General features: G+C 38.5%; 4 protein-coding genes across 4 annotated transcripts; 2 read left to right on the top strand and 2 right to left on the bottom strand.

Annotated features, from left to right (window-relative positions):
• Nucleotides 1-6,279: 6,279 nt before the first annotated feature.
• On the top strand, nt 6,280-8,226 carry LOC149025924 (tyrosine decarboxylase-like). The gene has a single exon (XM_089143220.1). The coding sequence runs from the start codon at nt 6,445-6,447 to the stop codon at nt 8,005-8,007; it is 1,563 nt and encodes a 520-aa protein (XP_088999346.1). The 5' UTR covers nt 6,280-6,444; the 3' UTR covers nt 8,008-8,226.
• Nucleotides 8,227-11,391: 3,165 nt separating this feature from the next.
• Nucleotides 11,392-16,056, bottom strand: LOC149025925 (CSC1-like protein ERD4). The gene is made up of 6 exons (XM_089146133.1): nt 15,553-16,056; nt 15,269-15,411; nt 14,758-15,033; nt 12,796-13,640; nt 11,882-12,137; nt 11,392-11,784 (listed from the first exon to the last, which is right to left on the bottom strand). Exons 1-6 carry the CDS (start codon nt 15,815-15,817, stop codon nt 11,404-11,406), a joined length of 2,166 nt encoding a protein of 721 aa, XP_089002259.1. The 5' UTR covers nt 15,818-16,056; the 3' UTR covers nt 11,392-11,403.
• A 4,098-nt stretch (nt 16,057-20,154) lies between these two features.
• LOC149025926 (tyrosine decarboxylase-like) lies at nt 20,155-21,975 on the top strand. Its single transcript, XM_089146134.1, has one exon. The coding sequence runs from the start codon at nt 20,302-20,304 to the stop codon at nt 21,856-21,858; it is 1,557 nt and encodes a 518-aa protein (XP_089002260.1). The 5' UTR covers nt 20,155-20,301; the 3' UTR covers nt 21,859-21,975.
• A 78-nt stretch (nt 21,976-22,053) lies between these two features.
• On the bottom strand, nt 22,054-24,197 carry LOC149025927 (uncharacterized). The gene has a single exon (XM_089146135.1). It carries the CDS (start codon nt 23,904-23,906, stop codon nt 22,140-22,142), a length of 1,767 nt encoding a protein of 588 aa, XP_089002261.1. The 5' UTR covers nt 23,907-24,197; the 3' UTR covers nt 22,054-22,139.
• Between the last annotated feature and the right edge of the window lie 69 nt (nt 24,198-24,266).

Genomic DNA, 24,266 nt, shown 5'->3' on the forward strand with positions numbered 1-24,266 from the left:
TTTAACATTTTTCTATTCTGGATGTTAGATTCGCCCAAAAGAGATGTAGCACAACCAAGTCCTCATGGTCTACACTTTTAGGTGTTTTTTTAAACTCTAAACGTTCACTTACCAAATAAATAAATAAACTCTGAAGGGTCAGTGTCACACAACTAGTTGCCCTACTCTATTTAAAGCTAAGGTTACTTGGCTCTTATCGCCACCCTCAACAGTCAACTCCTCATGTTTGAAGTCGTTTTTCTTTTCTTTTTTGTAATAAAAAGCACTCAAACTGCTAATGGTGGATTAGTAGAGCGGTTAAAAGCTCAACCTCTAAATAAGTACTGAAAGTATTTTTTTAATACTTTAAAGCCCATCCACTTTATTAAAGCCCAACCTCCAAATAAGCACTTTATTTTAAATTTTTTTTTCTAGAATAAATTTTTTTTTTGGAAAGGTAACTTGTTAATGTGGGGTGAGAACTAAATTGCTAATATAGGCCGTCGAGTGGGTGCAAACCCAGGACCCCCCCGTGGGAGGGCGGGTTTTTAACCGCTTGATTAACCCATCATTAGCTAAAAAAAAAAAAATTTGTTGTATAGCCCAACAGGGGGCCCAAGAGAAGAGGAAGAAGGGGGAGAAAGATTCGGCCCAGCAAAAGAATTAAGGGGCGAGGGAGTTAGAAGATGGGCCATATCCAGAGGAGAGATAGTCAGGGCCCATTAGGACGTGGTGGAGAAAGAGATACCAGCGAGGGATTGGGCCTCACACAGAGGCACCAACAAATCAAATTAAAGCCTCTTTAAAGTCTCACCCAACATATGGGCTCATTGTTTACCCAAAAAAATAAAATAAAAACATATTAGCTCATTTAACTGCTGAGGAACAAACAGCCCCTAAACCTCTTATTAGCAATCAACTATAAAAGCTTAAAATTTTCTCCAATCTCCATTTCCATCAACTCATTAGTAAACCCGTTTCTTATCTCCTCTACCTACCAAACCATCTCTAATTATCACTACTTTGCTTACTTCCCTTCAAGAGGTGCCATTGTTGGATTTTTGGTGAAATGCTAAACACTAGATTTAATATCGTCAGTTTCAATAGGTTGTCTTCACCTACACTGATTGAACTCAAGAGTACAATTATGGATTGGTTTGAGATCTAAAATGCTTTCTTTTCTTTGGTTGGAGGTGTTTACATGATTTCATTTACACTGTATGCAACCCTAACAGAGGAGAGACGTGTGATTGAACACTTGGATAGTAACCCAAAAGTATATAGATGTTGTTCTTGATGTTTTTTTTAGTGGAGAAAGGAAGCTTTGATTAAATAAAGGGGGGAAAATTACATTTTGAAGAATTTCTTACTGTTACAAAAACAGCCGTCGGAAAACTTCATTCACTCCATCCTAAACAGCCGTCCGCAAAATGTTAGACTACAAACATTAGGGGATCCACATCCTCTGTAATTCATTTTCCTACAATTCCCTCATAGGATTGTGCCATGTGGCATTTAAGTATTCCAACGGTCACAAACTAGAGTTTAAATAATTCAAAATTATGGGTGAGTTTAAATAAAATTCAAATTTAGTTTGAATTGGGTAATCATTGGATTACTTAAATGCCACATGGCACCATCTAGAAAATTGTAAAAAATTGTGAAAAAATGAATTATAGAGAATGTGAATCTGTTGCTTTTGGATTCCCGCGATTCACATTCTGCTATCCGACTAATAAGTGAAGCCTTTTTAAGTTTTTCTTTTTTTTTTTGGCCAAACACAATCAAACTTCATTCAAATAAATAAATCTGGGGAGATTCTCCCAGCAGAAACACTGTACAAATTTTGAAGCCCAACTGGTGGCTGCATCCACCAAACTTTAGACATACCCAAACAACGGGCCCCTCTAGCTAACAAATCAGCAGAAACATTTGCTGTGCAAGAAATATGTAATACAACATAATTGTCAAACCCCATCAACAAATTCTTAATAAGCTAAACTAAGTTAGCACAAGGCCAATCCAGACCATCAGGATCACCATGTAAACTGGAAACCATTGCCTTACAATTAGAGAAGGTATCCCTATAGTAGAAGCAACTTGAAGAATTTTATACAACGCTTCTAGCTCCGCTTGTGATGCGGATAGGGCCCAACCTGCTTTCATGCGAGCAGTAATAAAAGATTCAGAGGATGTCTTGATAAACCCTCCACGACCACTTCGAGAAGTTATTGGATACCGTGAACCATTTGAGAAAACATGAAAAAAAAAAGATATCATCAATTTCAAACATTTGCATATGCAAATCATTAAAGACTACTCCTGATGAAGCAATCAACATATTAGAACCAATCACTCCAGATGTGGCTGAAGGAGAGACAGCCTCAAAGTAAAGGCCATTGATGTCTTGCAACAAACTATTTAATCTCCTAAGAAAAGTATTTAAACTAAGCTCAAACCCTTCAAACAGATAAGCATTCCTTGCCTTCCAAACTAACCAAGCTACTACACTCCAAGTAGTATGCACCTAGTCTAAATTACCAGTATGCCGAAAGAAATATTCAATAAAAGTCTACCATTCCTCAATGTGATGGCCATGGAAAAGATCTGTATCCAACCGAAGTGGAGAGACCTTCCAACACAGTTTTGTAAAAGAACAATAAAATAAAAGATGAACAATTGATTCATGAGCACATTTGCAACAAAAGCATAAAGGAGTGTAGTTGGATGTTTGGGGTAGCATAAGTGATCAAGGGGTGGTAACTCATATCACGGGAGGAAACTTTGTGCAGAGTTCCATTACTATTAATGGGTGGCTCCGCGATTTTTTATGGGCACAGGCATCCCAGGTAATTCAGTCTTATGGTTCTTCATTATCTGCATATGGCCTTTTTTTCCTAGATGCTCATTTTGTATGGGCTTTCAGTTTAATGTTTCTATTCAGCGGCCGTGGTTATTGGCAAGAACTTATTGAATTAGCAAGCATCTCGTTGAAACAAATTTAAATTTGTAGGGAGAGCATTATGGCATACTTTCCATAGAAACATCTTAATCTTAGGCAGTGTCTTAACTCTCCAAAGTGTAGTCCAGAAAGTCGAAGAGGCAGAAGTGGTGCCTCTAGAAGATGAACCTAAAGAGTCTATTAATTCCACAAAATAAGCAGATCGAATTGTAAAATTACCTGTGCGAGTATGTTTCCAAACCCATCTATCTTGCAAGGCTTCAGATGAAATAGGAATCTTAAGAATTGCACTACGCTCAGAAGCTGAAAACCATTGTTGTAATTTAGAATAGTCCCAATATCGTGAAGGCCAGTAGATTAATTCACCAACCCATAAATGACTGCCAGGAGGAGGATCTCTCCAAATACGGTTTAAAAGTAAATCAGGGATCCAAGGGTCACAAAATACCTTAGTTTGATGACCATTACCTATACTTCTAATCATACCCTTTTTAAGGACTTCTTTCCCAACATGTAAACTCCGCCAACCCCAAGAGCATCCCCGCAAACACCTGGCATCAAGAAAATCAACATTAGGAAAATATTTGATTTTAATAACTCTGGCCCACAAGGACCTAGGATTCTAAAGTAATCGCCAAGCTTGTTTGGCTAATAGTGCTTTGTTGAAGTGATTTAAATCACGAAATTCTAAACCACCATGTTTTTTAAGTTGATTTATTATTATTTTTTTGTTTTACGTTTATTGTTATTGGATATTTCTTAGATTGAATTTAAATTATATTTATGCGCACGTGCGTGTGTGGTTAATGCTACTGAATCGTGGGTTGACGTAAATCACTGAAGGCCCAAATTTTTTTGTTTTTTAAAATAAATGTGGTACCATCTAGTCTTTTGCTATATTTTATGCGTCTCCTTCAACCACATAGCACTACCACCACCACTCACAAAATAAAAATAAAAAAATAAAAAAGCATGCATCATTTTCATATAGAAACTAAACGTGGTGATGATACATAAATATTGAATCATAGAGATAGAGTATTCGTAAAATTCATAATTGGTGTAAATGCAGAGTTGTTTGATTGATAAGACTAACGCTTTTTTGATAAGGAATTTTGAATTTGACTTTTGCTGATAGCGTATATAATATTTCCATTCCCTGTATATGAAAAATGTTGAACTTATATAACTAGGGAAACTTAAAATATTAGCCTATTTTTCGATTTACTTTCAGTTCAATTTATTGAAGTCACTTCCACATTTGAATCCATATTCTTAGTCAACAACAACCTTTAAGTCCAAACCCTAATGAGGTTCACTATAAGCATATATTGCTTTAGGGAAATTTGCATGCTTGGTCACCATGATTCGTTGAGGTTTTAACATATTTTTATTGTTGGGCGTTAGATTCAACCCCTAAGAGATGTAACACAACGAATCCGGATCATCTTCCCGTCGGAGGAGCACTCTGTGCTCCCCCATGGCTTCTTGACCACAAAAACCAGTGGGTCCCATTAGTGATTTTTTTTATAAAAAAAGTATTTTTCACTGTGGGTCCCACTGATTTTTGTGGTCAAGAAGTGTCGAGGCCGCTAACCCGGACTCTAACACAACAACCCCTCATGGGCTACACTTTCAAGGTTTTAAATTCTGAAGGGTCACTTACCCAAAAAAAAAAAAAAAAAAACTCTCAAATGTCATCTCACACAACCAGTTGCCCTAGTCTATTTAAAGCTAAGGTTACTTGGCTCTTATCGCCACCCTCAACTCCTCATGTTTGAAATCGTTTTTCTTTTCTTTTCGGCAATAAAAAACACTCAAACCACGAGTAGACTTATTTCCCCCAAACAAATCAAAAGTCAGATTTACGAAGGAAATGGTTTTTCCCTTTAGAAGAAGAAAGGAAGGCTTTGGGGGGGGGGGGGGGGAGGGAGAAGGTTCGGCCCAGCAAAAGAATTAAGAGGGGAGGGGGGGGGGGGGGAGAAGGTTCGGCCCAGCAAAAGAATTAAGAGGGGAGGGAATTAGAGGATGGGCCAGATCCAGTGGAGAGATAGTCAGGGCCCATTAAGGACGAGGTGGACAAAGAGGTACCAGCGAGGGATTGGGCCTCACAAAGAGGCACCAACAAATCAAAGTAAAGCCTTTTTAAAGTCTCACCCAACATATGGGCTCATTGTTTACCCAAAAAAATAAAATAAAAACATATGGCACATGAATGCAGAACTATTAGTGGGTTTGAATCCATATGGACCATTTCATGTTACAGAGGTGGTCAATGAATGTAAGGAGCCCTGTGATGAGTTTCAAAATTGTAATTTTCATTTTATTTCTAGAGAGTTGAATGATGTTCCTCACTCTCTAACCAAGGAAACCAGCTCCTCCGTTTTGAATAGGACTTTTTGGACTTTATCCACTTCCTGATCCAGTGTTTCATTCTTTTCCCTTTAATTGAATGAAAGTGTTAGATTACCCAAAAAAAAGCATGTCAGACGGTCCCATTCTTGTGATTTTGCTTTGTCTGCAACCCTAATTTCAAATCGACACCGGAAAATAATCATTTTCATTGAAATACCAGGTGATTAAAATTGCTTTCGTGACCACATATATTTCTTTTGCTTTTTGATAATTGTTTTATGCATATATTTCATGTGTTTGAAAAGGTTAATGGATTTCAACTTTAAAAAGTGATTTTGCTTGGGTAGGTGAGTAGGTCTACTTTTAATGCGCTGAAAGGTGTGATTTTTATTTTTTTTGAGGTACAGGTGTTTTTTTTAATACTAGAAATTTGATGCCTTTACCACTCAACTAACCCTGCACTTGCTAAAAAAAAAATTGTGATTTTTATAATGGATAGTTTAGTAAAATATCCTGGGTCATCGGATCGATCTAGATCATTAAAAAAACATGCGCTTAAAAATTCGCTCTCGATCGGGAAAAGAAGAGCGATCCAACAGTCTAAAATCTCATTAAATATATATTTCTCTAATGAGTGGACTAGGTTTATTCAGCTTTTTTGAATATGTTGATGAAAAAAGTGATTTTCATAATGGATAGTTTAGTGAGATATCGTGGGTCATCGGATTGATCTAGATCATTAAATAAACAGGCGCTTGAAATTTCGCCCTCAATCGAGAAGAGAAGGGCGATCCAACAGTCTATAATGTCGGTGAATGGATATTTCTTTAATGAGCGGAGTAGGTTTATTCCTTTTTTGAATACGTTGATGCCTGCCTAAATGTGGACGTGAATGGTGGGCTGGGTTTAGACAAATTTTTTTCAAAATGATTAAATAGGCTTTTCCAGGAGGACGTAGCATATATGGCAGGTTTGTCGTTCAATACAAAGAGTGTTTTAGCTATAGTTTCTCCCAACTCTATTTAAACCCTACCATTCTATCACCTCCAGCACCAAATCTCTGCTAGCTCCTCCTGGTTTCTTCTTGTTGAAACAATCAACCACCAACATCTTTTTCTTTCTTTCCTTCTTTCTTCTTCTTCTCCCAAATGGGTACCACTACCACAGCCCTAGAAAACAACTTAGAACTCACTATTAACCCACTTGATCATGAAGAATTTAGGAAGCAAGGTCACATGATCATTGATTTTCTTGCTGACTACTATCGTGATATTGAGAAGTACCCAGTTTGCAGCCAAGTCGAGCCTGGTTATCTCCAAAAGCTTTTACCCAACTCTGCCCCCAATAACCCAGAATCTATCCAAACAATCCTTCAAGATGTTGAGACTCATATCATCCCAGGCATTACACACTGGCAAAGCCCCAACCACTTTGGTTACTTCCCTTTAACTGCTAGCACTGCAGGTGTTCTTGGAGAAATACTTAGTGCCGGATTCAATGTTGTGGGATTCAATTGGTTGGCTTCACCGGCAGCAACCGAACTCGAGAGCATAGTTATGGATTGGCTTGGGAAGATGCTTAAGCTCCCTAATAGCTTTCTCTTCTCTGGCAATGGAGGTGGTGTGTTACAAGGGACTACTTGCGAGGCCATCTTGTGCACGCTCATAGCCTCTAGAGATTGCATGTTGAATAAGATGGGTAGAGATTGTATAGGGAAGCTAGTGGTTTATGGGTCGGATCAGACCCATTCTGGACTAAAGAAGGCAGCCCAAATTGCAGGTATTCACCCAGATAATTTTCGACCCATTGCTACTTCTTGGTCGACGGCATTTGCGTTATCACCAGAATCCCTTCGATCAACCATTCTCGCCGACTTACAAGCTGGGCTCATCCCATTATTCCTGTGTGCAACAGTGGGAACCACAACTTCAGCTGCTGTGGATCCAATCGGGCCTCTATGTGATGTGGCAAAAGAGTTCGGGATATGGGTCCATGTTGATGCAGCTTATGCTGGAAGTGCATGTATATGCCCAGAGTTCCGGCACTTCATCGACGGCGTGGAGAAGACAGACTCATTTAGTCTTAATGCACATAAGTGGTTCTTCACAACACTTGATTGTTGTTGCCTTTGGGTTAAGGAACCCGGTGCTCTTGTTAAAGCCCTCTCTACAAATCCTGAGTACTTGAGAAACAAAGCTACGGAGACCAACAAGGTGATTGACTATAAAGACTGGCAAATAGCCCTTAGCCGTCGATTCAGGGCCATGAAATTGTGGCTTGTGTTGCGTAGCTATGGTGTGACCAACCTTAGGAGCTTCATAAGGAGACATGTAAAGATGGCTAAACATTTTGAAGGGCTTGTGAGGATGGACAAGAGGTTTGAGATTGTTGTCTCGAGGACTTTCTCCATGTTATGTTTCCGACTCCTACCACCAAGGATTAGGGTACATGCAAATGGTCACTTTGATGAAACATTAATGGAGGAGGATGATGAGGAAGCAGGTGCGGCAAATGAGTTGAACCAGAGGTTGCTCGAGTCGATTAACTCTTCTGGTAAGGTTTTCATGACTCATGGTGTGGTTGGGGGTGTTTACATTATTAGATTTGCTGTAGGTGCAACTCTAACGGAAGAAAGGCATGTGATGGGAGCTTGGAAGGTTGTGCAAGAGCATGCTAACGTTCTTCTCAATTCACATTTTAATGATCATTAATGGCACTGAAAAAGCTAAGTTTGATAGGGAGAGGAACATCGATAATATTAACGTACTCCACAAAAAATAAGGAAAAAAAATTCCATCTTTGTATTCTTATGTTTTATTTTTGTTAGAATTTTGTACTCTTATGTTGTGAGTTGTTTATCAATCTATTGGGGAAAGAAAAAAATCATATTGTCATATTCTACATTTGTATTTTTCACAAGAGGATTTAAAACGTACGTTGCACGTAATAGATGCATTTGCATTGGGGAACAATGAAAAAATGTCGTGTTACCAAAAAAATTCTTATCCATCAAATTATACACAACCTTGCTATTTCTCTGACCATGAATGACTCAGGAATATTATGGTTGTGTTTGATCGGTTCCTACCAATCCATGTATAATAATGAATAATAAAAAATCTATATATTGTAACATCATTTAAGAATGGTTCACCCTGTAACCAAGAGCAGAACCAGGATTGAATATTGGGGGGTCGAATATGCCTGGGCCAATGCGGGACTCACCGTGGGTCCCATCTCATAAAATTGTATTATATTTTGACATGTGGGCCTACATTAAAAATTTAGGTAAATTAAGCTGAAATTCTAAGCGAGATTTGAATTTCCATTAATATGAATGAAATTTTAGAAAAAAGTTTAAGGATTAAAAAAAAAATCAATGATTATGATTAGATTTGATAAAATCTATGGCTAAATTCTAACGAAATTCAAATTACTATTAGTAGAATCAAATTTTAGGAGAAAGAAAGAACAACTAAAATAAAATAAAATTATACTTTATTAAATGAATATTAAAAAAATCGTGGTGAATGTGAAAGAGAGAGAGAGAGGAATAATTTGAAAAAGAGAGTGAATACTGATAACAATGGAGAAGATTTCGAAATATTCCAATGTCTTCTAAATACTCCAATATTTCGTGAGACATGGAGAAAAAAGAGAAAAGAAATGGGAATAAAAGAGGAGATTCATTAGAGAATAAATAGGAATGAGAATATGAGAGAGAATATAGGGAGAAATTCATGGATCGTGAGTTAGATTTTAATTAGAATTTAACTATTTATTCTTTAAAACTAGGGGTTTAATGATAATTATTTGATTATGATTAAGAATGACATTTGTATCCATCATCTATATCTTAGATTTTTATTTTTAATTTTTGGAGGGGGCCAAATAGTAGTATTTCACACGTAAAGTGAGAAAAATTAGGAAAATATGTAGGTATTTTTAAATTTTCAAAAATTCAGGGGGCCATGCCCCCTCTAGTCCACAAAAACGAGGCAAAACCACTAATCCATATAACACCCCACAAAAAAAAAAAAAAAAAAAATAATTCACCTTAAGACAAAAGTGAAAAGTTAATATAAAATTTCTCCATTTTACCATTTTTCATGTATATGTAACTATCACTCTTCCTAGAGTACATAAAGTAGTACTTAAAGTGCGCGTGTACTCAGTTACGGGAAAAAAATTATTATAAGATGGGAACATGTGAGACATAATGGTCCCTCAGTAATGAAATAATAAAAATAACATTAACAACCAAAGTCGAGCACGTGATAAGCCACGTGATAAGTTTGCATTCACGTGTTTAACAGCAAAAATGTTGAGACTCTGTTAAATAAATGGAGTGCAATTAACATTGGATCTGCATATCCACATGTTAATCCTGTTTCTTTATGAATTGTTGGTAGTCGGTAGATAACAACTAACTGTCTTACCTGATTTTCTTTTCTTGTTGTCGGTAGACATTTCAACAACCACTCCTAAGTCCTATACCCTATCCAGAGCGATCCCTGACTAACCAAAAAAACATGTCAGGACCACAGAGCATCATGGCCTGCATGGTTTGTTCACCACAAAAGTGTTTAGCTATGGTGTCCCAACACGCTGCTTCACCTTCTCGTCACCCTCAACTATCAAACTCAACAACCCTATTAACCAACCCACTTGATCATGAAGAGTTTCATGGTTCCCCCCCCTATAGAGAGGATTGAAAACGACGTTGGTTGCATACAGCATGGCTACTTGCATTAGAGGATACTGAAATTGTCACAATGTGGATCAGCTCCCCGTCAGTGGAGAACAGTGTGCTCTCCAAACGGCTTTGAACCACACAACAAGGAATGAATAAGGTTCACCTATAAATATTTTAAAAAAATAATGAAAATTTATGTGGGCCCATTGTAAGGCCCACCCTCTACTGAGCGGTTCAAAACCGTCAGGGAGCACAAGCGGATTGCCTATCCGAACCATACATCAAGTAAGACGAAAGTAAGGTGCAAGAGGATGACGTTCAATGAAGGTCAAGGCGGTCTCCACAAGTTTGATCATCAGAATGGCATCACACCCATGTTGGAGCTCAACTGAATAAAGCTAAGAGAGACCCTGAAGACATCCTCTGTCACTAGAGGCTCATCTAACCAGGGTTTTGTTGACATACATATAGACAATAATGAGATTCAACCTTTATTAGTGTTTGCATCATAATATCAAACCATGAATGTAACATATATATACTTCAAACCGGTGCTATGCAACTCAGTGGTGGAAGGGGAAGCTCTCACTATGAGAGCTAGATTGATGTTTGCACTTTTAGAAGACTATAATCATCTTCTGGTAGAGTCAGATTGTAAAATACTGGTCTAATAGATAAACAGTGCTTCCAGCTTCCCTCCCCTATGCTTAGCTCCTCTGGTGGAGGATATTAGAGAGTTATGTTCATTTTTTTTCGTGCTCCTTTTGTTTTGTTCCAAGAGTGATAAACGCAGTTGCGGATGCTCTTGCAAAGAGCGCCCTGTCGATCCCGTGTATGACGGTTTAGCCTATTTCCATTCCTTGACTTCAAGAGTTATGCTCTCCAATTGCCTAAGCTGTTTCGCGGGTTTCTTTCTTTTTCTTTCTTTCCTTTAATGGAAATTTCTTACCCCCAAAAAAAAAAAACCAAAGAAAAAATGAATGTAACATATACTAGTACCAGTCCAAATTTCAATCTTTACCTCATGAGTATGAAGTATCACATTCTAAGAAATGATAAATGAGAACAAGTACCTCTTGCTATTTTATGTTGATGACCCAGGAGTCACCATAGTGAAAATGCAATCTTTTTTTCTTCTTTCAAATTGGGGTGAATAACAGTAGATAAGAAATAAAACATATGGTTGGTTTTAATCAACAAGAAGAAGGGAGGGCAAACTGGACAAACAAACAATTCATAAATACATAGAGAATTTTTTCACACCAAGGATCTGAACATATTTTGACACTACAAATGTCTGGAAAGAAATAATTCCTAAAACTGACTAACACAAGAAATCAGGTCAATTCAAAGTCCATGATCTACTAAAGAAAAAGAACCCATGCACTTTGTGGACATACAAGTATTTACATCAAAGTGTTGATCCTGATCTGGAGAATTGAGCAAGAGCGTCCTCAAACTGTTCACCATCATCATACTTATCTGATTTCAAACATGCTGGGATGTACGCATTGAAGATAGTTTCCATGTTAGGGATCTCCTTGAGTTCCTGGCAGGCAACCTCAAGAGGAGTGCAGCAGAATGATTTGTAATATTTCTGGGAACATACATAGGCAAAGATCAAAGACAATATCGGGAGAGGAACCAAGAGAACCGCATCAACAAACTCCTTTATCCCAAAGAAGCCCCACATTGTAATTTGGTAGACAATTAGAGCTGCAAGAATACGTGAATGCATGTGAGGCCACATGCGCCCATAGCTCTCGTATGATGGAACGTACACTTTCAGGGCCTACAAGAAAGAAATGTGAAAGCATAAGAATGGAGGAATCGAGGATTAGATCAACTAAGATACTGTAAAAATAGAGCCTTCAACTAGGGAAGTTCACCTGGTTCCGGAGAACAAGCCATCCTAGGCCAAAGTATACCGCCCCAAAAGGGATGATAATGGGAGCTATTACAGAGTAGCAGAGGACAATTGTGACGATCAGCATATCAATTGGAACCCTCGTAGCATAACCAAAATCCACAGGAGCCCAGGCTTCTTTCACCTCAGCGTCAGTTTTACAGAGATATTTCCTCTTTATATGGAAAATGATAAGAGGAACCAATCGGGAAAGCTCAAGCCCATATCCAACAAAGAACCTGAGACATCAGTGAAAGTGAAAGCAGTGCATTCAGTAAATGACAGGATGCCCAGCTAAATCATTACAGAGAAACATAGATTTTAGATCAATCCAAGTACCACAATTATGCCCATATATATTCTTTTACAAAAACTAGGCTCAAGTATGTATGCTGGTTAAGTTAAAAAAGCATATTGATCTATATGGACTGCTGGTTTGGCCAATCAAGTAGGCTGCCTAAGAGGATTGTGTATGTGTAAGCTAAATTTCATGCTCAACACAATTAGACGACCAATTGGCTCTTCCTTTTCTATTTTTTACAGGTTTCTCATGCTGGCTGTCTAGATAAAAATTCAACCACATAACAGAGGAAAGAAAAGGACAACAACATCTGCTTTTTGGGTGTCACACCACATGGCAGACATCAGTCCCTGTAATCTGGCAATAATAATGGTCTCATAAACCCTTCCTATATGCAATTCTAAAATCTTGGGGGGACAAATGTCTCCAAAAATTATTAACAAAGAAGAAAAGGAAATGCATTTCTAGTTGATGTCAAGATGGAAAGCAATAAAGGACTATGGAATGCACTTCCAGATGATGTCAAGATGAAAAGCAATAGAAGACTAGGAAATAACTGAGAAAGATACAGAGAGATGGATTTGAGTCTAAGTTACCTCAATGCCACAAAGGTTACAAAGAAGGCCGCATTAGCAGGAAGACCTTTACCCAGAAGTGGCACAGCTTCATTCGGATTTTTCTCTATGGTCTTCAATGTACCAAATAGGGTCCCACCAACAGTTACTCCAAGAAAAACATTTAACACAGTGAAATAGAAATACTTCCCTGAGCTGGCTCTCACAACATGAGCTGCAGAAGGGATTCCTTCAGCCTTGGAGAACATCATAAGAAACTTTGGTAACAAGGCCAGGAACACAAGAAGTGCAATCTGAGGTAGGTAAGCTTCCAATATTGTCTTAACTTGGACAATGTCAACAATAGGCTTCAAGAATGGAAGTAACTTTCTGAGATTGTCCAGAGTTGTGAACGCAGAGATGAATGCAATTGGAATCATGAAGAAAAGTACAATCATTGCCACAACCGCATAAATGACATATTGTCGTACCATTCTGTCATGAAACTTAATTGTAAAATTACTCCAAATTAGTTGACGGGGTTCAGGAGCTTCAGTCACCGTCCATGAGTCAGATAGCTGGGCATGAACAGCCTGAGCAGCAGAAGCTGCAGCCAGTCTGCTGTTGAAGAAGACAATTGCAGATGCTTGCTGCTTCTCTCTGACGGTGGTCTTCTGTTCAGATTCTAGTTTTGGAATCAGTTCATTAATTTTCTCATTGCAATAATCTATTGTGTCTACTTTTTTTCCTACAAGACCAAGGAAGCCAAGTTTACTGGTTGGTCTAGTTCCTTCTGATGTTCCCGTACTTTTTGAGTATTCGAAAATGGCTTCAGCACGGGCAAGCTTCTTTCTATATTTTTCCAACTCTTCCCAAATTTTGTTGACCTGGAGCATAAAAATGAAGTCATCACTATTTTCACCCCAGAGCTTATCAGTTTTCAGTCAGAACTTTACACATTTTCTATGGATCTCAAACAGAATCCACATAAATAAGTTAGTTGGTCAGAGAAATATATTTCAAGTTATCCAAAAAAGATGGAAATAAGATGATTGCATATGGATTGAGCAACCTTTCGGCATTATACACAAGTGTACCATCAAAGAAGCACACCAACAGAAATAAATCTACCACTGAAGTATATTTCCTAAGTTGATTACACAGTAAACAAGAACCAAGAAACAACACAAGCATAAAATAAATCTACCACTGAAGTATAGATGCTAAGATGGATGAGTGGAAGACTAGAAGGCATAAATTTAAAAAATTATTGCATACACTAGTTGTTCACATAGCAGAACAATAGTGTGGAGCATATTTCATTTTTCTTACTTGTGTAGAGAACACTAAGGCAGATGTTCAAAAACTAAGAAACATCACATACATAAAATGAGTTTACCAAATATGCAAAGGCTGAGATGGTGTAGTAGCACTGACTATTAAGATGAGAGAATCAAATTTGAATAATCATTTTGAATATCTTTTTCTCTTTCTTTCTTTTCTTTCTTTGTATTGTGTCAGTATTCATAAAATTTTACCTCCTTAATTTCAGTTTGGATTCCATTTGTTCCAAGCAAAACCCATATAAATGGAAAATTTTGAGTTGAAACCTGTATGGAAAATATAGTGCCAGAAACAAAAAATGCCTGGCAGCTGTTGGTCAACCTTCCCATTTGATAGAAAGGGAATTCCCTGAATGCCCCAGCCATACATAGCACAGAATCTGGGGATTCCATTTCATTCTCAAGTCCTTGAATTGTCTCAAACAATCCAACATGGACTTAGATTTACTAAGCATTGAAGGGAGATGTCTAATGGTCCAAAAGTCAAGTGAAGTCGAGCTCCACAGAACTGCCCCATAACTGTGCTGCTTTGCTTCTGGCACTTTATGTACTAAAAACCATCCCTTCTATTAGCATTGCAACTACGTTCTGAATTTACCTCAATACACATTGACACCTAAATGGCAGATACAACCTGCTTTGATGAAATTAACATCTATACCTGTTTGTTGTCCGTGACTACCATCGATCTGTAAAATGTTTCCGAATGTATTGTCCTGAAATATGAATCGACCTGTTCTTTACGACTTTTGCCTTCAGGAACCGGAGGTATGTCTCTGACAAGAACAGCAAATTGCTCAGGCTTTACTTCTGGTGACATTAGAGCTGTGGCTCTCAATTCGGATACATGTCTGTATGCCTTCCATAAGATGTAAAATGTAACAAAAGTGACCCAGTAGGTGCCAATCAAGAATGCCCAGAGTCTTTGACTTTTGTTCTGAAATGCATACATAAAAATTAACAAACGAAACTGTATGGGAGGAAGATTATGACTCTCAAGTCCTCTTCTAATATAGATAATTTAGAACAGAGGAAATACAAGTGCAATCAAACTATCTAATTTTGGAAGGAAAGAACAAGCCCACTGGGGGGAAGCACACACTGGCACACATACACAAAGAGGAAGAAAAACTAGAACATAAATCAGGAGGGAGGAAATGTGTCTTTCTTACTTCAACGTTTCCCATGGATAGCTTATCAATTTCGCTGAAGTTCCCATTGCTGGAATTTTTTTTGGACAGTGAAGGATCGGTTGAGGCAACAGGCAGAAGAACGGGTAGTAGCACAAGGGCAGATAAAACCAAGATGCCCAGAACTGCAACATCAATTAAACGAATTAAAAATTATTACCAGAACTGAAACGTTAAAAAAAAAAAAAAAAAAAAGAAGAAAGAAAACAACCATGGGTAGAGATTTTGAACGGGAAAAAAAATGCAGTGCAGAAACCCATACTCACCGGAAGTCAAGAAGACGAAGTAAACGGCGGTATCAACGCCGGACATAGAAATGATATCTTCTTCTGTAGAGCGTAACGCTTCTCCAATCCAAGCAAATGGGTTTTTGGACCTCCCTTCCCGTGGCTCCAACCCTTTGAGAATCCGGTTCGGAAAGTAAACAACATAGTTGCCAGGTTTTCTCGAAAGCCATACATACAAAAGCATCAGAACCGAAAATATCGCGAAAGACGTCGCAAGCGACGTGACAAACGAACTCAAATCCATATCTGCTTAACCCTTCTTCTTCTCCTCTACTGCTGCTTCTCCAACATTCAACTTTTTCTTTGCTCTTTAATGGGGTTGGGTTGGGTTGGGTTGGTTAAAGTGGATCAGAGAAAGAAGAGGAGTAGTAGCAGCGCCAAAATCCACGAAAAATAGCTGTTGATTGGTCCATTGAAAGCGAGAGAAGAAGAAGAATAGCCGTTATCGTGAATTTATTTATGATAGTTAAGTCTGCAAATTTCTCAAAAAATAAACAATTCATTCTGGCTTAAAGAAAAGAAAACCTGACTTTACTCATTCTTTTTTTTTTTTTTTTTTCTTTTTTTAATTTAATTTAAAATTTTTAACGTAAAAAAATACTTAGAATCATAAGAAAGCATGTCTGCATTGGCATCTGGGGCCTGCTGTTGAGCTGGGAAAGACGAAGACAGCGGATGCGTAGGGCGCGGAAATTGAGTGTGGCAGTCAAATGACCAAATTACCCTTTTAATCTGTAACTGGTGTTCTTTATTATTCTTTTCCATCTTTTGACTGAACTCAACGGTCACTTTGCGCCTTATTTGCCAAGTGGCAAGTGCCAAGTGCAAACGGCAAACCAACAATTAATTTTGTCACGTAAATACCCCTTGCAATGCGCCGTGATAAGCAAGCAGTTACTAATAGTATACCCAGCGTGGGACCCAACTCAAGTACGTGGAAAGTGAAGGCTTTGCCTTTGCCTTTGCCTTTCCCTTTGCCTTTGCACCACACGCGTAATGTCATTTACTTACCAGTAACTGTGCTTTTTTTTTTGTTTTTGGTAAAACCAGTAACTGTGGACCTGTGGTTAGGTAGGAGAGGAAATCAAGTCTTATAAGATTACAGATTACTCAAAGAAATTATAATCATTTCGGTTATAAACTAATAGTGGTAAGTAAATATCACCAACGTTATGATTGGCCTACCCAAGCAATTATGATCACATTTAAGATTTATGATTCAATGGAAAACATTTCATGCAACTACTCAACAAAAACAAAAAAAATTGGAGAACATGATACTACATGTTGCAATCGTGTTAGGTTGATACATCACACATGTTGGTACTTTAGTGATGGATGGGCGCTATGTAAATTTTATAATATCTCAACCACATGAAATATGTATAAATTATACTAATTTAAGTGAAATAAATTAGATTTTTACTTACTTGAATTGAATATTTTCTTTTATGCAATTTATAAATAATGGAATCCTCATGGCTCTTATTAAATATTGAACGTAACGAGATCTCCCAGGTTGAGGTCCTTGACATTGCAAACTATTTCAAATGTCTTCTTTCAAAATTAAAGTGAAATTCTTTTTTCCTTTTATGTTCTCTTTCGAGATTGTAAAGGTCAAATTCGACAATAGCAAAGCTTGAAAGGATACTTGCGTCATTTTGAAGGTTAAAGGCACTTTAAAAGATCTCCAAGGAGAGGATCAACGAACAACTAAGCCATGTTCTCACACAGTCACACGGTCACACCCCGTTACCTCGTAGACCCCACAGGCGCATCGAGGCCCACCACTAGTCCTCAAGGGATGCGTCAGCCGTCAAGTAGCATTTATTCGCAAGACACGTGTCGATCTCTGATTGTTTGCCGACATGTCGAATCCCCAGTCTCCCTCCCTCGCTGTCCGGATTGAATTCGAGTTTCTGAGTTTCTTCTCAACCAAGGTCACGCTTCGTGCAGCTTTGCCGACACCTCATCTCTGGCTTTGATTCCTTGTATATCGATTCACGAGAATCCCGTCATCATCGTCAGCCAATTACAATTTTGAGAAAGCGGTTGATTCTATTCTAATCCTACGGGTAACATCTGATTCGGATTATGTCGGCCAAAGATGATCCGACGTGTATCGACAAGAATCACAAAATTAGAAGTCAAAGAACATTACCTAACATGGTGCCACGTGTCATTATGATGGGAATTGAAGGAATACGTGGTTAGCCCGCGTTGGCTGTTAGAGATAGTGAAAGAAAGGAGAGTGTTTAAGTGGACAAGGCAAACGACAGTGCTTTTAAGATATTTCCGGCTAAAGCTAGATAAACGACAAAATACGAAAGTTAATTAGGGAGTTTATGTAATTGTCCGACCTTGCCCGGTCAATGCGCATTCGCCCATCAAATCATGTACTTTGGGTGGTGAGATCAGAATTTCGATCAAAATTTCAATCTTAATCATGGAAATTCAACAATCGAGATCGAAATTTTGGATCCTACAGTCAAAATTTTGGCTTGATGATCTTACGCATTAAATGCGCAGGATCCAAGCTTTTTCTGTAATAATGAGATGCTAACAGTTATCAATCATTGAAAGCTGGTTGGACACTTGAACCCTCTACACCTCATTTGGCTGCCTCCGACTGCATCGTTGAAACTGCCACACTAGAAAATGGATTTTCTCAAGATTTTATTTTGAAAAAAGAAGCCAGATGCTTTACATTGGTTCCAACTCATATAGGTTATATGGTTTAAGAAAATATAATTTACTAATTAGGTTAAATTCACGCATAGAATAACCATATGGTTTTTCAAGTAATTCAGGTTGGATCTACTCATATAATCAAAATAATCAAATAGTTTTTCAGACAAATTTACTTGTCAGAATTAAGGTAACTTAAAAAGTTTTTCAGAAATATTTATTGCTTTTTAGAATAAAGAGAACCAAACAGTTTTTTATTACAAATATGATCATATAGAATCTAATTCTACATAATCATGATTTTAATGTTGATCCCATGAAAATGTGAAACTAAACACGTTCCGTGTAAACACAACCTAATGTTCCGTGTAAACATAACCTAGAATCTTCCACCTACTACCTAAAATTCAGGGGGAAAAAATTCTATTCTCAAGTGGGATGATTTGATCCAAATCCAGTTCTTGCGTCTTGTGTCTTTTGGCATGATGAGTATAAATCACTCTTTGCCGTTTAATGAAAAAGAAAAGAAAAAGATTCAAAGAAAATTGATATAATTGAGATCAGACATGAAATCAACTACAAATGATTTCATGTAAGTCTACCCACCCACAATAAATAACATTCTTCACCTTTATGAGAAAAATTAAGGTAAAACTTTTGAGAAGAAAGTAGGAATAAATAGGAAGTACGTAGAGAGGAAACATAGAAATTTTCTGAAAATAAATTGTTTGAGTACGATTTGAATTCATCATAAACAGCTAAGTTGTACCCTTACTGCTTTGTTTCTATCTCCCATTATTCCTTGTCGGATATCAGATTGGCAATTTAAGATAATTTGGTACAATTTCTTTACTAGCAAACGATTCTTGTTAGAAATTAATAAATAATGCTTTAATTTCTTCGATGTATTTTTGTGAATGTGCAAATGTATAGCTTTTTTAAAATCTCTGGATTTCCCACAAAGTAAAAAAGTGAATCTCTAGATTTCATGAATCTAGAGATTTTTACAACCAAACATGTATAATTCTTAGATTCAACTTGTAAGTGAGTCCATAACAATTGAATATATGCGAAGAGAGTGATTCAGTCCACTTTCGAAGTAAGTGTGTGTGATTCATATTTCTTTCAATCTTTAACATTTTTTTTTTTTTTTTTTTTTGTCAGAGGTTCATCCAAGCCAGCTTGCGTGTATCTTCGATTACATCCTCAGAGGGAGTTTTGTCTTCCGCAAGGGTCGAACCCATGAATCTTACCTCTCTACCAACCCTGCATTGACATCTTTTACGTTTTCTTTGTTATAATAATATTAGCATATTCCATGGAATAAAATGTTTTGGACCAAAAAAAATAATAAAATTTGCAGGGCACCAGCGCTTGGACAGAACTCTTTTTATGGAAATGACCTACAAATTTTACAGTGAACTGAAGCCCCATCAACAAACCAATGATAGGTTAGTAAAGCAATTAAAGGCTCAAACCTCCCACGGGGAGGTCTTGGGTTCGCACCTGTTCGACGGCATTAATTATATATATATATAAAATCTCCCTTGAGGAAGTAATCATGGTGCGCGTAAGCTGGTCCGGATGAACCTCATCCAACCCAAAAAAAAAAGAAGTTAAATTTGGAAAAAAAAAACAAACTTAGGAAAGGACCATCAGATATTCAAACAAACTACACCTGCTGTATAAGAACAAATATCCAAAAATTTACAGATGTACGTTTTGAAACTAATGCATGGTTCAACGACTCTATTTAAAGCTCCCGTAATTACCCACCTACCTACGGGCATCAGTAGAGAGACACAGAGAGAGAGTACTCATGCATCGTTCAACAACTCTTCCCTATTTAAAACCCCCCTAATCACCCATCTTCTAGTATCACCACAGCATTCTTACAAGACTCGTGAAGCTGCGAACACACCCTCTCCCTCTTCTTTAGCTCCTCCTTGATCTCCTCTCTTCTCTCTTCAACCGAACTCTGCCTTTTATTAGCCTAGTAGCAAGTCTCTAGTGAATCCACAATCATCTTCCTTCTTCGAAATGGGTAGCCTTTCCAACAGTCTTGAAGATCACAGTACTGAACTCATTCTTAACGCTCTTGACCCTGAGGAGTTCAGGAGGCAAGGCCACATGATCATCGATTTCCTTGCCGACTACTATCGTGACATCGAGAAGTATCCTGTAAGGAGCCAAGTCGAACCGGGTTATCTTCAAAAACGTCTACCAAACTCGGCTCCCAGTAACCCTGAATCCATCCAAACAATCCTCCAAGATGTTGAGACTCATATCATCCCAGGTATTACACACTGGCAAAGCCCTAACTACTTTGCTTACTTCCCTTCAAGTGGTAGCATAGCAGGTTTTCTTGGTGAAATGCTTAGCACTGGATTCAATGTCGTGGGATTCAACTGGATGTCCTCCCCTGCTGCGACAGAGCTCGAAAGTATAGTCATGGACTGGCTTGGGGAAATGCTGAAACTCCCTAAGGCCTTCCTTTTCTCTGCTGGTGGTGGTGGTGGTGGTGGTGTGTTACAAGGGACTACTTGTGAAGCCATCTTGTGCACACTCATAGCCTCTAGAGATCTCATGTTGAACAAGATTGGTAGAGATAACATAGGGAAGCTAGTAGTGTATGGGTCAGATCAGACCCATTGTGCACTAAAGAAGGCAGCCCAAATTGCAGGTATCCACCCAGATAATTTCCGACCCATTGCTACCTCGTGGTCGACGGCATTTGGGTTATCACCAGAATCCCTTCGATCGGCAATTCTTGCTGACCTACAGAATGGGCTCTTCCCGTTATTCCTATGTGCCACTGTTGGCACCACTTCTTCAACCGCTGTGGATCCAGTGGAGTCATTATGTGATGTAGCGAAAGAGTTTGGAATATGGGTTCACGTCGATGCAGCCTATGCTGGAAGTGCATGTATATGCCCCGAGTTTCGACATTTCATCGATGGCGTGGAGAAGGCTGACTCATTTAGCTTCAATGCACATAAGTGGTTCTTCACCACACTCGATTGTTGCTGCCTTTGGGTTAAGGAGCCAAGTTCCCTTATCAAAGCCCTATCCACAAACCCAGAGTACTTGAGAAACAAAGCTACGGAGACTGATAAGGTGATTGACTATAAAGATTGGCAAATAGCCTTGAGTCGTCGGTTCAGAGCCATGAAGCTATGGCTTGTTTTACGTAGCTATGGTGTGTCCAACCTTAGAAGCTTTTTAAGGACCCATGTAAAGATGGCTAAGCATTTTGAAGGGCTTGTGAGGATGGACAAGAGGTTTGAAATTGTTGTACCCAGGACTTTTGCTATGGTGTGTTTCCGACTCTTGCCTGCAGACATTAATGATGAGTCGTCGTTGTCGTTATCAAACGAGGAAGAAGAAGGTGCAAATGAGTTGAACCGAGTATTCCTTGAGTCAATGAACTCATCGGGTCGGGTCTACATGACCCATGGTGTGGTTGGAAGTGTATACATGATCCGATTTGCCGTGGGTGCAACCTTAACAGAAGAGAAACATGTGAACATAGCATGGAAGGTGGTGCAAGAGCATGCAGATATTCTTCTCAAAGCATATCAATGGGGGAAAAATTAACACCAGAGGGGTGGCTCAATGGTGAAAAACCAACACTCAATTCCAGTCATCTCTTCATACCTCGTTTCATATTAGCTTTCTGTTTGCAAGTTTCACCTCAGGAAGATTTCCAGCGCAACACGGGGGGGGAGCCCCCCCCCCCCCCCCCCCCATTTTCAAAACAACTACGACTCAAGAAGCAGCCGGACCCACCCCCAATATTCGCCCTCCTTTAACTATGATTGATCTGACCATTTTCTTTAGGCAGAACAGATTTGATTGAATGGATCAAATTCAACTAGCTAGTTTCTTGTCAACATGTCTGTCACCAATTTCTCTAGAGGAACAGAATAAGCAGAGAGTGTCATGCCCATTTGTTCAAACAATCTTGATGCATCATCTGTTCTTCCAACACTAATCAAACCGTTAATCAGTGTATTATAACTAATCAAATCAGGTTGATACCCTTTCTTAGACATTTCCAAGACAAGCCTACAAGCTTCATCAACTTGACCAGCATTACAGAGCCCACCCAAAAGGCAATTGTAGGTGATTATGTCAGGCAACAAGTGGTGCTCAGACTCCATCTGATTCACTAGCTGGAATGCTTCAGATATCCTGTGCTCCTTTCCAAGCCAATGAACCAATATGTTGTATGTCACAACTGAAGCCTCAATTTTCCTCTCTTTCATCATGTTGAAAACTTCCCAAGCTTTGTCATTTCTTCCATGCTTATAAAGCATATGAATCACAGTGTTCATGGTGATTTCATTTGGGTCTTCTAGCCCCAAGAAGACCTCATAAGCTTCATCCACTCTACCCATTTCTCCTAACCACATTATAAGCTTATTCCAAGTAAAAATGCCAATTGCAACACATGACTGTTTGATTCTTCCCATCAACTCAATCACTTCAGCAACATTACCCTGTTTGATTAGCCCACCCATACATACACAATAACTAGTTGCATTAGCCTCAACTCCCTCAGCAACCATCCTTCTCAAGAACATATAAGCCTCTGTACCCTCACCTAAATCACTATAATATTTGATAAACAAGTTAAAACCGCATGAATCCATGTTGAATCCTTGAATCAACATTCTCCCCATGACTGCTAAAGCTTCTCTGATCTGCCCATGATCCAAAAAGGTTTTCATAATTGTGTTGTATGCATAAGTGTTTGGCTTGATAACTCTTCCCTTCTCCATCCATGATAAGATGGAAAAGGCTTCTTCCATCTTCTCGTTTACACATAGTGATTTCACCAGAGAACTATAGGTTACAACATCCGGATTGATCCCATCAGATTGCATCTTTGACAGAAGTTCTTGAACTTGCTCTTGAAGACCAGCTTCCCCAACCTTGTCAATTAGAGTGTTGTAACAAAACGCATCTGGTCTGCAATTGTATTTTGGCATTTCATGAAGAAGACCAACAGCTTGCTCCACCATCTTGGAATCGCACAGTATTCGAATAAGTACAGTGAAGGAAACTACATCAGGCTTATGTGTTTCCTTCATAAGGGCAAAGAGTTCAAAGGCTTCATTAGCATGGCCAGAATCTCCAAGTAATTTAATGAAGGTTGTGTAGGTGACGACATCAGGTAAGGGACCATGCTTTAAGATTTGTGCAAGAACTTGTAAGGTTGCAGGTGAGAATCGGGTGATAATCTGCTGGGAATTCATGGGCATCGACTGGGACTTGGTATAATTTTGTGAGAATTTCAAACAGATCGGAAATTTGGTAATGGATGAACAAGGGAACCTCTTCGATTGGCATTTGAATGGATGTGTAGTTCTGGGTGATGCAGAACTCCAGTAAAAACATAAGATTGATGAATTGGTAGAAAAAACTTGGTAGTTTTCCTGATTAAATTTTATTGGGTATAAAGCACAATTTAGGACTACTGGTGAGGCAGCTGAGACTAAATAGTTTCTCCTTGGTGGGAGATTTTTGAATTTTTGCACTTTCGGTAAACTGAAATAAAGCAGATCAACTTCTGCAGATTGAACTTTGATGGGTCTGACTGGTCCGAGTGAAGGATATCGGAAGAGACAGAACTCCAACATGGTAGTCTCGGAGGTGGTGAACAGGATTCATACAAAAAATGCAAGAACTGAACTTGGGTTTTCATCAACGATAAAGAAGTGTAGAACATAGAGGCATGCTTTCTGTTATCTTACCTATTTCATGCCGCAAAACACGCTTGGGCTCTGGGTTCTTCTGATTTTCTGTATCCAAAGGTGAACAGAGCATCTAAATTGTGATATGAAGTGAATACAGCATTGCCATGAGCGAAAAAACAAAACTCTTTGCTTTTCCATCAATATTATCTATGTTGTCTTCACCCTTTCAAAGGGAGAAAAGCACTAAAATGTGAGCCACATATACATATGCAACAGCCAAGTACAGAAACATCTTATCTTATC

The sequence above is a fragment of the Hakea prostrata genome, chromosome 2, assembly GCF_041222555.1.
Source record: "Hakea prostrata isolate BN-2017 chromosome 2, UWA_Hpros_2, whole genome shotgun sequence".
In the NCBI taxonomy this organism is placed as follows: domain Eukaryota; kingdom Viridiplantae; phylum Streptophyta; class Magnoliopsida; order Proteales; family Proteaceae; genus Hakea; species Hakea prostrata.

What these genes read in the sequence shown, in the direction of transcription:
- LOC149025924 (XM_089143220.1), top strand. Translation starts at nt 6,445, where the DNA reads ATGGGTACCACTACCACAGCCCTAGAAAACAACTTAGAACTCACTATT.
- LOC149025925 (XM_089146133.1), bottom strand. Translation starts at nt 15,817, where the DNA reads ATGGATTTGAGTTCGTTTGTCACGTCGCTTGCGACGTCTTTCGCGATA. An exon ending in GTAACCTTTGTGGCATTGAG is followed by an intron (nt 12,138 to 12,795) that starts GTAACTTAGACT and finishes CTGATGTCTCAG; the next exon opens with GTTCTTTGTTGGATATGGGC. An exon ending in GGCTTGTTCTCCGGAACCAG is followed by an intron (nt 11,785 to 11,881) that starts GTGAACTTCCCT and finishes TCTTTCTTGTAG; the next exon opens with GCCCTGAAAGTGTACGTTCC.
- LOC149025926 (XM_089146134.1), top strand. Translation starts at nt 20,302, where the DNA reads ATGGGTAGCCTTTCCAACAGTCTTGAAGATCACAGTACTGAACTCATT.
- LOC149025927 (XM_089146135.1), bottom strand. Translation starts at nt 23,906, where the DNA reads ATGTTGGAGTTCTGTCTCTTCCGATATCCTTCACTCGGACCAGTCAGA.